The sequence below is a fragment of the Anser cygnoides genome, chromosome 3 (assembly GCF_040182565.1).
Source record: "Anser cygnoides isolate HZ-2024a breed goose chromosome 3, Taihu_goose_T2T_genome, whole genome shotgun sequence".
Lineage (NCBI taxonomy): Eukaryota > Metazoa > Chordata > Aves > Anseriformes > Anatidae > Anser > Anser cygnoides.
In genome coordinates this window covers 19,822,691-19,837,673 of record NC_089875.1, presented here as the reverse complement: position 1 = coordinate 19,837,673, position 14,983 = coordinate 19,822,691, and the positions used below count along the sequence as shown (strand labels likewise).

At 51.2% G+C, this 14,983-nt stretch overlaps 1 protein-coding gene across 3 annotated transcripts in view; it reads right to left on the bottom strand.

The window, feature by feature from the left end:
* The window catches only part of VASH2 (vasohibin 2), a 29,427-nt gene extending 14,706 nt beyond the window's left edge, over positions 1-14,721 (bottom strand). The window contains exons 1-4 of one of the 3 annotated variants that reach the window (XM_066993650.1): positions 14,353-14,719; positions 11,607-11,695; positions 9,342-9,398; positions 726-800 (exon numbers count right to left, since the gene is read on the bottom strand). In XM_066993650.1, the coding sequence (XP_066849751.1) occupies positions 726-800; positions 9,342-9,398; positions 11,607-11,695; positions 14,353-14,652 (521 nt within the window). In that variant the 5' untranslated portion in view covers positions 14,653-14,719. Of the gene's footprint in view, positions 1-725; positions 801-9,341; positions 9,399-11,606; positions 11,696-13,862; positions 14,136-14,352 lie in introns of those variants that run through there. The other 2 variants (XM_066993652.1, XM_066993651.1) reach the window with 2 other exon arrangements.
* Positions 14,722-14,983: the final 262 nt, after the last annotated feature.

Sequence of the window (14,983 nt, the reverse complement as noted above, 5' to 3'; positions counted from 1 at the left end):
TGCTTGTGAGTTTATTTTGGGTTGGGTTTCCTTTGTTTTAAATCAAACTTGATCAGCTGCTGAGAGACATATCCAGTAAACAACTATTCCTGTAGTCCTGCCTTATCCATCTCTGGTGTTTTGGGATGATGCAAGTTACTTTATTTACCAGTAAGAGCACAAAAGGATTAAGAAGCAAGCCCGTCTCTAAATGGAAAACTTTATTTTCTGGATTTGAGTATGAAATAAGCATTTAAGCTTTACCTTAATGTAATGGTTAACTGTACTATGCACATTTCTGCACAAAGTACAACTGCAGAGAAAAAAAAAAATCACAACACGACTTTGCTATGTAAACATTAGACAAATGTGGCACAGAACCTACGTTTGTCAGGTGTTAACAAGCTCCAACAACCAGCAAAAAAAAAAAGACTAAAGAAGAAAGCAAGGACTGCACAGACACCTACTTATCTGGGCACTTTGGGTCAGCTCCTGACATTATGCAGATTACCCAGGCAGAAGGCAAAGTGAGAATAACGCCAGCTGACCCTTCTGAACCGTGCACACAGCCTCCAAGCTCCTACCGACACACCTAGACACTTCAGCAACTTGTTGGTCAGTCCCATGGAAATTCTCTGAGCTGCTTGCACTCACCCGTGGCTGTGAGCATCTCAAACATTGTCCAGGAATGGCGATATATTCAACAGTGCGGCAGTGGAAAAAGCCACAGACACGTAAAAGGATACATCCCCAGGATAACTGCTTCAAGGCATTTGATGGGTAGGGACTCCCTGGTCATTTCTCTTGCTGTCTCCATTAACCTGGTACAGAAACAAGAGGGTTTTAGTCTTTTCAGTTGGAACAAAGGATTCTCTTGTACTCAGAGAGCTAGACACCTCCATTTTTCATTTCAGCAAGTGCTGGTGAACTTGATTCTCCTCTTCAGCGATTGCCAGAGCCCTCTTAATTTCTGTGGGATGACTGAAAAAAATAAACGGGTGTTTGGCATCCCAGTGCCTTCCATGCCTCTGCAGATGAGTTGGAGAAATGCAGTGCTCACTGCCTCTCCCAGCAATGCCCTGAGCATTGCTCTGGACTGCAACACAAAGCCCTGCTGAGCTGCAAGATGGCAATCATGTAAGCTCCCACAGCATGACCAAATTTAGCTGATTTTCAAAATATGCAGCTCTCTTCTAGAAAAAAAAAAAAGGAAATAGGAATTGTGATATCCCTTGAAAGCTACAAACACCCACTTGAGCTAATGCCTATAGGCGCAGGCAGGAATTTAATGTATTTTTATCCAAGTCTGCTCTGCAGAAAGCTCTGTCAACACAGGCATTTCACACCACTGCAAGCTGAGTTATCATCTTGCTGCTCCTCTCCATCTCCCGTGGACTGTAAGAAACGCAGGCTTTCCTACAGGAATGCAGCAAACTATGCATTCCCAGGATCTTGGCAAGTCCACAAAATTTAGTGGAATCCGGACTCTGTCTCTGGAGTAGCCTCATCTAACAGGGACAATGCTGTGACAAGAAGCAAGCAATCTGACCTCAGCTGAGTAAGCCACTGGGTCAGACTGATACTGCACCATCGACCTACAAGGTACACTACCCTCTTCTGCCAGCAGATCCCCAAATCCTGAAGAGTTTTAAAAAAAATACAGGAAGGAGACAAAAAGAGGTAAACTAGTCAGCAAAAAAAAAGCCCAAACAAAGGACGACTTCTATTTTGAAGCCTCCTCTAACCCTATCCTTTCCCTGAGGAGAGCTTTTTACAGAGATCCCTGCTCTTGAGGAAACACGACATTAAAAGATAGAAATATTTGTACTAGAGAAGATGACTAATGGCTCAAGATGCGTATTTTCATCTATTTTCCCCCTTCCCAACGCACACATCTCATGCATTCTAAACCCCGCACTCAGCGCAAGTGGCAGCGCAGCTCCCACTGTTATTACTGCCTGTCACAGTGATTCCGCACCCAATTCATCCGAGCTGGAAATTATCTTTTCATTTGTAAACAGCTGCTCTTTACACTCTGCCTGCCATACAGAAGACGAATTAGAGTCAGCCTGCCTCCTACACACTTGCCATCAGCGAGAGAAGCCCCGCCACGGCAGCAAGCAGCAGCCCCGGTGAAGGCACGCCAAGGGGCCCCTCAGAGCTGGCCGGGCAGAAGCTGCTGCAGAGCCTCCTCCCCGCCAGCACACGAAGTGTGTGCAGCATAGGATGCATCCACGAACAAGATGATCCACTCAATTTCCAAGCCTCTTTCCCTGCGTACACTGGGCTTGGAGTAACCACGGCATCACTGCGAGCAGCATCAGGTCTCCCAGCACCCGCCTGCACGAGCTCACTGCTGCCATAAAGTCAACGTGTCAGCGTGGATATATCAGCAGTGACTTCACAGCCGGGGAGGGAGTCTTCAAAGTAATCGGCCTAAGCGAACAGCTAAATTAGTACCAACTCATCTGTCGCAGCGACACTCGCGGTATTTAAATACTAAGTTGTATTTAACATGTGCTCTATCTGCAAGCGACACACACGCTGGGTTTGAAGTACAGCTTTTTGAGATGCTACGTGGTTATTAAGACAGATTTAAATTGAACAGGAGAGGCATTTCGCTTGCTTAAAAGAAAAAGTCATACTGATGTACAGCAGCCGCTCCCTCTGAGGCCAGCAGCAGCTCTCCCTTTACTTTACATCGCACCACAGGGTAATTGAGCTTGGAAGGGACCGCAGGAGGCCCTCCTGTCCAGCATCCAAGCATGAGGAAGCAGGAATCACAGCCGTCCCTGGCAGGAGGGACTGGAAGGGAAGGCCAGGGCCAGGCATAGGCTGGGTGGCCTGGGGGTCACCCTCCTCAGCCCCCTGCAGCTGCCCAGATCTGGCCACAGCACCCCGCAGCTCTCCTAACTCAGGGGCTCAACCAGCCTCCCTCCGCCAGGCAGCTCCTGGGGACCATGCCCTGGAGCAAGAGGTGCTCAGCACTGATGCGAGCTGATGGAGCACAGAAACAGAGCTGGCTGGGGGCTAAACCGAGCCCTGAGGACTTGTGCATCCAGCCACCCCACCCTTGCACACCCCCACAAGCCCTGCACGTACTCCGGAGTCCTGGGGAACACCCAGCAAACAGTTTTCTTTTTCCTTCGTGTTTGCAACACAGGCCACGGAGGTTATCTGGATGACCCATTTCAATAACCACTGAGAGCCTTTCTGCTGCTCTTAACAAGCTCGAGTCGAACCACAGCCTCGGAAACTGCATTTGCATTGGGACCAGGGCCTTCAGAGCATCCCTAAGCCACCAAGGTACCTTAAGCCAAACCTAAATCACTCCTCACTGATAATTTTCCAGCCTACTTTTAACTGGGTTCTCAAAGGCTTGCAAAGCTACCAGTAAATCTATCCTATACTTAACCTCACATCTAAGAAGGTCCCTTCATGTTCAAACTAAATCTTTATTTTCACAATTTAAATCAGAAGCTATTTCAGCTATCTACAGTGGGCAGGAGACCATTTATTATCTCTTTTGTATTTGTATATGCAAAAGGCTGTAATCTGCCCTCTCTTCTGCAAACGTAAGAAAAAACAGGGTTTGGTTTTGTTTTAAATAAACCCCTCTCCCCCTCAAGCTTTCCCATAGGTCATGTTTTCGAGACCTGGGGCAATGTTTGTTGCTTTTTTCCTTTTAGATTCTCTTCAACTGACTCACACACAACCCTTCACCTGAGCCCACCACACCAATACACGCTGTCTACCTTCTGAATCCAGCTTTCCATGCATTTTTGCAACCAAACCAGTATGCTGTTAACTCCCAGTCCATCCCTCTTGCTCTCCAAGATCACTCTGAAGTGTAATTCCACCTTGCAAAGCCTCGTCCTGCTTGGGGCACAAAGCACACGAGCAAACAGTTAGCCTTATCTGCACCATTAATGAAAAAACATTGAACTGGGATAGATACTGCAAACCTCAACCAAGAAGCTCTCCTAGACCAAGAACAAGATGTTGGTTAGTAACACTTTCCGAGCCCAGCTTTTCACGAGGTTGAGTCCTTATGTCACAAGAGTTTCATTTAGGCTGGATGTCTCTGCCTTATCTGGAGGCTGCCAAAGGCCAGACTGAAGCAAAGAGTTATCCCTTCCACCACTTCTCCCTTCTGCACAACAGCTCCGACACTCTCATGGAGGGGAACTATCAGAAATAAACCACGTCAAATTAAATTCACGTTGTTACTTACCATCGTATTATGTTCCAGACACTTGACTGCTCGAGCATTTCTCAGTTGCAGACAAATTGAATGTTCCTAGACCTATTTCCCACCCACACCCCTTTTTCTCCCTCCTCCAAAGAGGCTGCTACCTTTGCCATCCAGCTTCCAACGTGAGCACCCATCCTGCCCACGTTCTCCATCTGAAGCATAAATGGTTTGGAGGCTGCTTGTCAGTTAAGTCACCTGGAACTAACTCCATTGCATCCAGCTCACTTGAAAAATGACTCGTTACAAGTGCTCTTTGACTTCTCTTTGCCTGATTTCACTCCTGAATTGTTATCACGTTCAGGTATCAATTGTGACCAGAAAGGCTACATAAACTTGTTAATGAAGGAAAGGGGAAAAAAAAAAAAATTAAAAACCAGCATCAAGTTCTTTGATTGCCTTTCTGAGAAGGGTTTCTTTGTGGGATTTTTATTTAAGTCCTTCCAGTCATCTGAATAGGTTCCACGTTACTTCTCAATCCCACGTGATGGGTAGCTGGGAACTAACCTGATGCCGCCCTCCCCACAGACTGCAGCGAGCCCTGGGGCAGCCCATCTCCCAAAGGAGACTGCTGAATTAAAACTAAGCACCGTGCAGCTTCCCTCCTTCACCTAATATCTGCCACACCTCTACTCCAGATCACAGTTAACACTTCTGCTTCTGATAAATGCAGCTAACGTGAACAGGCTGCACACTAGGTCCTGTCCTTGGCAGATGGTGGTGTTTCCTTGTGAACCGACTCAAGTTTCCTTCAACATTTTTAGGAGACACTCGGGTTATCTCCCTTGGTTTCTGCAGTACAAGAAGATCCAGAAATGAGTTGGTTTTGCCTTTTTAGGATGCTTTCCATTTAGGATTGCAGTGACTGCAGCCATCCCATGTGAACCATGAATTCCATTTGCTCCCTGCCTTTTCCTTAGGGCACTCTGTCCGTCCCATACACAGGTTAGAAAAAGCTTCAGACCTCTTAGCATGGCTACTACCAAGGGCTCCCACCAGCTGGCACCCACCGCCTTGGAGCTGCTTCACAGAGATGAACATGCCTCAGAGAGGTAAACCATTACCTTCACCAAAAAGGTTCCTACAGACCTGAATAAATCTCAAGTTAAAATCCTCCGGCGTGTTTTCCACCGAGGCCTCATTCCCCAAGCCTCAGCACTTGCACGAGGCCCATAAAAGCTCCCTCTCCCTAGTTTTTCGAAGGCTCCGACAGCTTTATTCTTCCCAAATGAAGCAAAAAGAGATGTGAAAGGCACCAACGGGAGTGAAAGGAGAAAAAACAACGGTGCAGCTACCATTCTCACGGATCTTCCCTGCACCAGCTTGTTTGAGTGGCAAAAGGACTTCCACCGCACACTGAACAGCCTGTCTGTGACAATCTCTCTCCACGTGAGAACGAAGCAGGCGTTCACACACCTCCTGCAGCCTATCGGTTGGAAGTGGCACCAGACCATTTTTCTTTACAGCTCCATCAGGGTTCCTTAATAGCACGGTGTGTTGGAACAGCGTTGTTTTTTTCCCCCCCTCTCTGTTATTTGGTCACATAGCTCCCACGTGACTGCAGCTATCGCGCTCCTCTCGCCATTGATTACCCATTTCTATCTGCCATCACCAAACAGCTCCATCTCCACAGAGCAGCTTCTGGGCTGCAATTCCTCAAAGCCCCCAGCACCCACCCAAAGATCCCCCGGCCATTAGATGGAGGGAGCAGCACACCGCCACACCTGCCTGCGCCCTCCCGGTTACCTCCTGCAGAACGAAGATCCCTGCTCCTCGCCGCGGCTGACGGCTGTGTCCTCGAACAGAAGCTTGCAGAGGGTTTATGGCTTGTTGTAAAGCCAGCAGTAAAAGTCTGTCGGCATTGGATTAACAGCTACAGACATTACTAAACCGCTGGAAATACTTTTTTTCTTCTAAAGCTCTGATATGATCTATGCTCAGGAAACATAAAGGATGACTATTTCAGTTAGACGTGCCAGTTTTTAACCAGAATTGTTGTAACAACACAAGTGGTAAGATAGGTTTTGCCAGCATAACCCTGTATGGAAAAGGGAAAACCAGCCCTATCGGTGTCTGAAACACTCTTGTCACACCTGCACCTCTCTCACCTATCAGTAGGACAGACCTCCACACGGTGCCCTTTGCCTGCCCCGTATGAAAGCACACATCACAAAGCCTATGCCAAGGACAGTGTCCTGGGTCAGGAGACCTGCATGCTATACTAGCAAAGCACTCCTGCACCTGCAAACCTGCCTTTTGCGCAGGTACAGCAAACCCAGGCAAGCCAAGCTCTGGTTTCAGAAGCAGATTGCCAATCCAACAGGACCACCACACACAGTTTTCAGGGTCACATCTCTACCACCCCGACCTACAAAGCCATACCAGCAGAATCCTAACATTTTCCAAAGTGTTATCGGTAGTCTAGACAGGGCGTCTGGCAGTCTAGATGCAAGCTGATAGCTAACCAACTTTTTCATGAGAGATTTTCAATACTCAGTTATATCAAGCTTGTGCCACTTAATGCTTTGAGTTCCTTAACGTTATGAGTTCCTATAAGCAGTTTATGCTCTCCTTCCTAAGCCCAGCCACACATCTTTATTTTCATGTACGATGCCAATGCTGACAGTAAATCTCCATAATATCTAGTCCTCCCTCCACAACAGAAATACTCATTAATATGCTTTAGGAAACTTTCGCATGCATTCATAAATATTAATCATTTCCACCTAGTATTCAACTTCTTTGTGTCCAGCTTTCAGGAAGACAGGCTGCCAAAGACCTTGTAACCCTTTCACTAGCCTGAGCCTTCATAATATGAAATAAACACGCTTTGCACCCATAAATCACAGCTCTGGGAACAGCCTCAACTCCTAGGAGTCGGTGGAAGCCAACAGCACGCAGCATCTTGCCAGATCAACTTGCAAACACAAGCTTTGCTTTGCCAGCGGGCTCCTGCACTAGCTCACCAGCAAGCAAGGGATCCTACACGCCAGGGTCAATGCACAGCGAGAGCAACAAGCGAGAAGGGAGCTGGGCACCGGGTTTGGAGGGACACCAGCATTCCCAGTGCGGCTCTCCCCCCGTCTGAGGCAAGGAACAGCACTCCTGCCTCCCGCCCCACGCATCTCCTACCCCTCAGCAGCAAGCGAGGCCGTTCACACCACGGCAGCCTCCTCAAAGCACCGCTTGTTGCCTCAGCACAAGGGGCCCGTTGTTACTGCGCTGGAAGTCTCGAAGCATCTTCCAGACGAGCTCCTCCGGCTTACGGCACGTCCACCAGGCGCCAGCTGAGGACAAAGGAAGCAGCCCAGAGACACAGCTCAGAGCTCCTGCGAAACAGAACAAGCCTCCCAGGAGGAAAAAAAAAAAAAATAAAAATAAAAATCTTGCAGGTGTGGATGATTTTTGAACACTGATGAAAACTGGCCTGGCAGCAGGTGAACAAATTGCCTAGGACAACCGCAAGAGGAAATGCCTGCAGCTGGTGTGATGAACCACGCAGCCCAGCTCAGACCCCAGGTGAAGTAAGGAAGACTTTCAGGGACACCTTGACATTACAGTGAGATCAGCGCATTACTCCCCTGCTCAAAGCTGGAGAAACTCAGCGAGGACTGCAGTGTGAGACAATTTGGAGCAGCCAGGCATGCTCCTAACAGCTCCATGACTCCTGGCACCTTCCAGTCCATCAGGTCAAGGAGCAAACCAGCACAGGGTTAGGACCTAACGCTGTGCAAGTCCAACATACACCAAGTAGGGGCAAATGTGGGCAGCAAACAGCCAGCAGCCAGCCCTAGGAGCCGGACCATTTCCAGGGATATTTGCTGTAACTCTGCAGAAGCCCCATCACCACTAACTAGGTCGCTCAGAAGTCATTACAGCAAGACAACAAGGAGAGAAGCCAAATACAAGCGCCCAAGCCACAAACAATAAAGGCAGGTAAGCACAGGAAATGAAACCACTTAGAAGGGGATCCAAAGCCATGATTACATCCCCAGCTGGGAGCACCACTGGTTCACTTTCAGGAAAAAGCACTGTCCTCATAAACCAGACTTTCATCAAGCCCAACACAGAAAACATAGACCTTTCAAGCAGTGAGCTCATTCTCATCCTCCACTTCCTTGTGGAAAAGTAACGAGACAAATTTAAACACAGATGACCAATTGGTTTAAGCTTCTACAAAGCCCTCAATTTATTCAAAGCACAGGGTTTCCTCTAGACTAGTTCCACCAGTACAGTAAAATTGCATAGAGAAAGGAAGTCGTAAAAACTGCTGTCAGCAAGATGAAAACCTCAAGTCTAGAGCTGTGATGGGAACTGGAATTTACAGCAAGGGACCATTAGATTAGTGACAGACAGCTCGGGAGAGCTAGACAGGCCAGCCCACAGAAGTCAGTACATTCTGCTTATCTAAATTCTGCCTTAAAAAAAAAAAAGCACAATGTTGTCAATATCACTTCCCACCCTGATCTGCCAATTTACTGAGCCTTCATAAAGAGCTGTCATAATTATGGTTCTTACATGTAAGGGATCCCAACTCCCTGTTGTCACGCTCCCTGTGCACATGTTCATATTTGTATTGCACAATTCAGTGTCACCCAGAGCATGAGTCAGCCAGATGGAAGGAATGGTACGAGGAACAGCAAAAGGAGAAGCAAGATCACGACTTAAATCTATTCCTTGTGATCCTCCAGGGGAAACGACTGAGCCCAAGGCAACGTCAAGATTTCTGCAGTATTTTGCAGTCGATCTCTTCTTACCATCAGTAAAGGGCATTTTAGTGCAACCAGAATATCAGGACTTGCATTGTTCTCATAAAAACGGTACAGTACTCCCAAAACAACACCGACATGTGAGAACTGAGTTTTTCAAACTCTGTACACTCAAGCTTTGCAGCTCCCACCTGGCTGCTGAGCAAGTTCAGCCCTTCCACTTGCTGGCTCTCGATGGGCCCGTTCACCACCTGGCAGCACGATGGGACCTTCCTGGCCCAGGCAGCGACGTGCAAAGCCTGGGCTGTGCCAGGCAGCCTGCCGCGACACCACAATGCCAGCTGACTGCCCTCCGTGTTTACAGGGGAGTAGGACAGGAGACCACTTCCAGAGACACTTACCCACTTAGAGGTCTGCTTTTCCTAATCTCGAAGAACTGAGTTCCTGTGTGATTGTATCTGTATTTTGTCTGTTAAAGGAAAGCAACTTAAACAGTCAAACAACGAAATAACAGTGCTCAAAAGGTGAAGATCAGTTCTGATTTCCTGTTGACACAAAAAACAAGCAGTAAAAGCCATCAGTGCTCATTAGAGATGAAGCCTTGGCATGGAATATAAAACAATGACTTTTTTCACTCATCTTTCTATAGAACATTTCAACCAGCATTAGGTGGAGAATCAAGCAAAAAGGTCATTTGTCTAATACGACACATCTGGCATTGGTGTGTTATGAATTCTCTTTTCCTCTAGCTCCCACTCACTACTGGGTTACATCAGAGCTTGACAAAATTCTCCCCTTCAGGAGAGAGAAGGCATTTGTAGTCTACTCGAACCAAACAACACCAGTCATGGTTTCAAAGAGCTGGCTTCCTTCATAAGTTTTTAACTCACTCAGCCGCACAGCTCACACGGGACCTGCAAACAAGCAGCACGGCAGATACATCCATTTACATCTAGGAAATATAAAGCATTCCCTAAAATATACTGTGCACTTCAAATGGAAGTGTCCAGCTAAGTGCAAACCAGGAACATATGTTACCACTATGAGCACAGAAGTTCATCATAAAGGATGCCAGAAAACAGCCACCCATCAGCTAAGGCTCAGCACCGCCCGGCTAGAAATGCAAGCTGATCTGCAGCAGCAGCGCTAAGAGCAGCCTCTTCTCTGCTCTTTGAGCACAGCTGTTCAAGCAGCAATACAATAAATCAGAAACTGGTCTGTCCAATACAAACAACACCCCCTTAAAAAAATGAAAAAAAAAAAAATCAAAATCGCACCAGCCACTTATTTTTGCTGTTTTTCCAGCTGAATCAGTTCCCCAGCACGGCCACAAGAACACTCACGCCAGCAAAATCGTGGTGCTGATACCAGGGCAGAAAGGGGCGACTCCGTGGAGACAAAGGGTGCCTGGCAAGGGGTAAGTAGCACAGCTGCTGGCTGCGTGACCACAGCCTAAATAAATCTCCAGCTTGCATCAGGATGTTCAGAACTGGCCTCGGTTGGAGCTCAGCGTTCCCCAGAAATAAAGCTTTCCTCCCCTCCTGCCTTCAAAACCCCATTCAGGAGGCCCTTTCCCAGGGCGCTCTGAACAAAGCACACAGCCTCGTTTAGCCCACAAAGGGAGCCAAGACCCCATTCCCCAGCACCCTTTGAAGCTCTTTTGAACACAGACCCAAACCAAACGCCTAAGGCTCATTTCTGCTCCACAGCAGAGCACAGGATTTCAAAACCGCTGGAAAAAAACTACTATTTGTTGAGCTCCGCATGACATGTCCTCCCCTCTGGCACAGCCCTGCTCCTCCCCACCAAAAACACACCCGAAATCCCTCACCCTGCAAAACAGCAGGGCTGCAGAGCGGTGCCTGGCCCTACAGCAGCTGCTCTCCACAGCGCAGCTGGCCCCAGCCTCCTCCCCGCTGTGGATCCAGCCCCTGACGGGGCTTTGATCCCCGCCGCTGCCTGCCCTGCTATTTTCGGATGCTCTTCCAGCTGCCACCCATACCCTCGCCTAATCCTTACCAGGACTTCACATTCATTCCTCAGCTCCGCCACTTCCCCCGCGCGCACATTTCCACTGACACGCACTCCTTCAGGACCTCCATCCCACTGCTCCTGCTTTCCTGTGGCTCATTCCTGCATCAGAAAAGGACCAGAAGCAGGGTGTGTGGGGAGGATTCCTTCGGTCAGCTCCTGTGTGATGGGCAAGGCTGTCCACCTCTGGGCTCCAGAGAGCTGATGGTCCTGAGCAAGAAGGCAGGCCTCAGGGAGCCCTTCGGGGCCATCAGGGCCGAGGGAGAAAGGGTTTGCAACAACCCCGCCTCCCCCATCCTCCCTTTATGAGGAGATGCCATATTATTTCTCCAGGCATCATGATCTGATCCTAACATCCTCATAAAGCAACCACAAAACGAGCATTTCTGTTCTCACCGGTGTCACTACAGCAAAATTCTTCAGTATCATTTAAAGTTAATTGCACAGCCCAGAGGACTGCTGTGACAAGCGCAGGGCTGCAGGTACTACCAGAAATCTTTAGCTGTGCCGAGACGAGTCCTTTTACCCCAAATGATCCCAAGCCCTTGGGAGCAGCGAGTGCTTCAGTAAACCCCGTTAATTCACGAGCCCCAAGCCAGCCTTCTCCCCAGAGGCGGCGCGCTCGAGAAGGATACTGCAGCATCTTCATGTAGGTCTGTATTGCCTGGAGCCATTCTGGGATAGACATGGAGAGCTTGTAGTTTGGCACCGGCGGCACCGAGGGCTGGACAAACAAAAAAAAAAAAAAATAAAGAGGTTAGACAGCTACCGCTCCCCGCGGAGCGGATAAGTGATTTGCTCTGACAGAGGCACACGCTTCATGCGATACAGCACGGCGGCACAGATGGCTCCAGCCCAAAGTGAACTCAGGCGTCGGACAAAATCATCCCACTTGTGACAGCAAATGCCTGTGCACTGGGGCGAGCCTCGTCCCTGCTGCAGCGAGGGGACCAGGGCAGGCCCCCGCCACAGCTGCCACTGATGTCCCTCCAACACCACCCTAGAGGGACAGGCAGACTAGGGCAGGAGGCAAATGCTTTGCATTTTTTCCACCCCCCTCTAGCTTAGGGCACTTCAGAGGAGCAGAGGCCCAGGGCTGCCTTTGTCATCATCCCTCACCCGAGGATTCGTTTCAAGTCTAATCTTTGTTTTCCTCTACCAGGAGATAAAGATAAGAGGAGACGAGGATCCCGGGCTGTGTAACTTTCCATCTGCTGCTTATCAACAGCCTGCTTGCTGGGCAGGGGTCGCGTGGTACCTTGGAGACCACCTGGGACCCAGATATTTAATGATATTACGACACTTAAAGATATAAACTGGCACCATAATGGGATTTTTCAAAAATCCCCTAAGACATCTGCTTGTGCCTAAGCACCGTAAGAAGCCTGGCCCTCAATCCAGATTTAAGCCCCATAGCTACGTGGCTCCTCAGCCTGTAGCCACGCAAGAAAGGGACAGCTCTTTGTCATAATCCCCCTTATTTTAAGGGGGAGCCTGCAAAAAAAGGGGTCAGCACGTGCTAAAACAGGCGGTGGGGCGTGAGGGGGAAAGCCCCGCTAAAAGTTAATACAATTCTCACAAACGCAATCGAGGGAACAGTTTGCTTAAATATTAATGCCAACCCAAATTCAGAAAGCAGTGCCCACGGCAGGCACAATACAACACACAGAAAGAAGTACACAGCCCACGTGGAGCCACAACACCACCGCAGCCATGCTGCTCTGGGAATGGGGCAGGTCAGCCCTGAAGGTTATAAAGCAAAAAATCACGGCTCTAAAGGCACTCCAAGCCAAGGTTTACAGACAAAAAAAGTGAGGCTGAACAGCCTGGAGCTGTCTCCGTTACACACTTTCCCATCCAGGCTCCCACCTCCATTAAGAGCAAGGGATTTTGTGTGTGTTTTGAGGGAGCGAGCATCTGTCCCCCCAAGGGGACCACAAGCCAGCATTCAGCTAGTTACTACAGTCAAATAGTAAACAGGCCTCAGTAAGGGAAAAAAATAGAGATTTTTACACTGCTGGCATACAAAAATGTATTTTAAATGGAAGGCAGACAGATGGTCCGGTCTGCAGCATGCTGTTATCACCCTCAGCACCACGAGAGAGACACGGCAGCATGCGCAGACGGGCCTGCAGTCGCAGCAAGCGTAAGTTACGGGTAAGACTCATTAACCTTCCTTAATCCCAATTTCCACGCATAAGCTCTTCATTAGAGGCAATTTCTCAGTTTCACAAGCTCCTTCCAGCCCCAATGCCTTTGGTTTGGGTGAATTATTCGCCCATCACTCTTGGCACTAAGACACAGCTGTACTACACGCACCAGACACAGCTCAAGTTTCATGAGCATTAGTTAAACAAAGCGAATTAAGGCTTCCAGACGTAGTAACTCCTGGGCTTCTTCCCCGTCCCATGGCCATGGGGAGCCATCCGCTGCAGCCATACGTCCCACCAGGCCAGGCAAAACCCTGCTGGGGCCGTCACACTGCAGGAGGATTTGTTGCCTTGCATTGCCCAGCAAGTCCTCAGGAGCTCCGAGGTGCTGCACTAAGAGCAGCTCCCTGCCGCAAACTAACAGCAAGGGGCTGGTGGCACGCTGCCTGCTGTTCAAGGCTGCTCAACACCTCCTAACACACAGGTATTTAGGGTGCAGCCGCAGCACAGACCGCAGGAAGACTGACCCCAGGCAGCCAGCAGCAGGGCAGAAACCCGCACGGTGAAGCTATGCACAAGAGATGCAGGGCGATGCTGGTACAGCTCCGACACGAGGGGGTACACATCCCAGCACGGCAGCCAGCGGGGGCTTGCAGCAGGACGACCGACCCACCGACACAGCACCGCAGAGCGTGCGTTAACCCAGCAAGCGAGATTCAGAGACTGATGAAAGGCCCTGACCCTGCGCCGGTATTTCTAAGCCGTGATGCCTCCGGAGACAGCGGAGCTACCGCAGGGCGAGAGGCCGATGTCAACGCTGCAGCGGGGCTGGAGAGCATCCCACGGCTGGGCACGCTCCAGTTTCGGCAGGCGTGAAACTCCTCTCCTCCAACCCCGCCGCGCCTCGCTAGCGAGCGGAAAGATGTGTCTGCTCCGCTCCCGGTGCTGCGCTAGCCGGCAGGGTGAAGCCGGCAGGGCAGAGCCCCCCGAGCCGCCAGGGGTTTAATTCACCGCGGTCTGCAGGGTCTGGACCGCAAGGAACCCCCCGGGATTAAGGACGGAGCAGCAGCAGCGCAGTCACGAAGCAGCGGTGCGAGCGGGTGCCCGGCCATCCTCCCGCAGCCGCCTCTCGCTCCGGTTCGAGCCGGGCCCCCACCTCTCCTCCGACGCCCCGAGGCCCGCTAATGAGCGCTAATTAGCACCGGGGGGAGGGGGGGGGGGGTGCCCTTACCCGGGCCAGCCTGGCGGCGCTGCGGATGGCCGCGGCCACGGCGCTGCCGTCGGGGTGCACCCGCTCCACGTGTCCCCACATGCGCTCCCACGTCTGCCCGTCCAGCGGGAAGCCGCTGCGGTTGACGAGGAACAGCACGCCGCCGTCCCGCGGCGGGTCCTCCTCCTCCGAGCCGCCGCTGCCGCTGCCGCCGCCCTCCGCCCGCGGCTGTGCGCTCCGGGAACGGCCCCCGCCCGCCGCCGCCGCCGCAGCCGGGGCCGCCCGGCGTCGCCCTCCTCCTCCGCCCGCCGTGCCCGTCATGGAGCCGCCGCCGCCATGCCCCGCAGCGGCCCTGCCGGCGGCCGCCCCCCGGCCCGCTGCCGCCGCCGCCCGGCCCGGCCCTGGCGCGGCCGCCCCATGCCGCCGCCGGTACCGCGCTGCCCGCCGCCGCCCGACCGCCCCCGGGCCGCCGCCATTGGTGGCCGCAACAAAGAGGGGCGGGGCCTCCGGGCGGCGAGCACGGCGATTGGCCGAGGCGCAGCCCCGCGGCCGCCGCCGAGATGGCGCCCCCTGGCGGGGAGCGAGGAGCGGGGCCGGGGGTGCACGGCCGGCCCCGGGTCGCCCCCCGGTAGCTGCCTCGTGAAATGGCGGC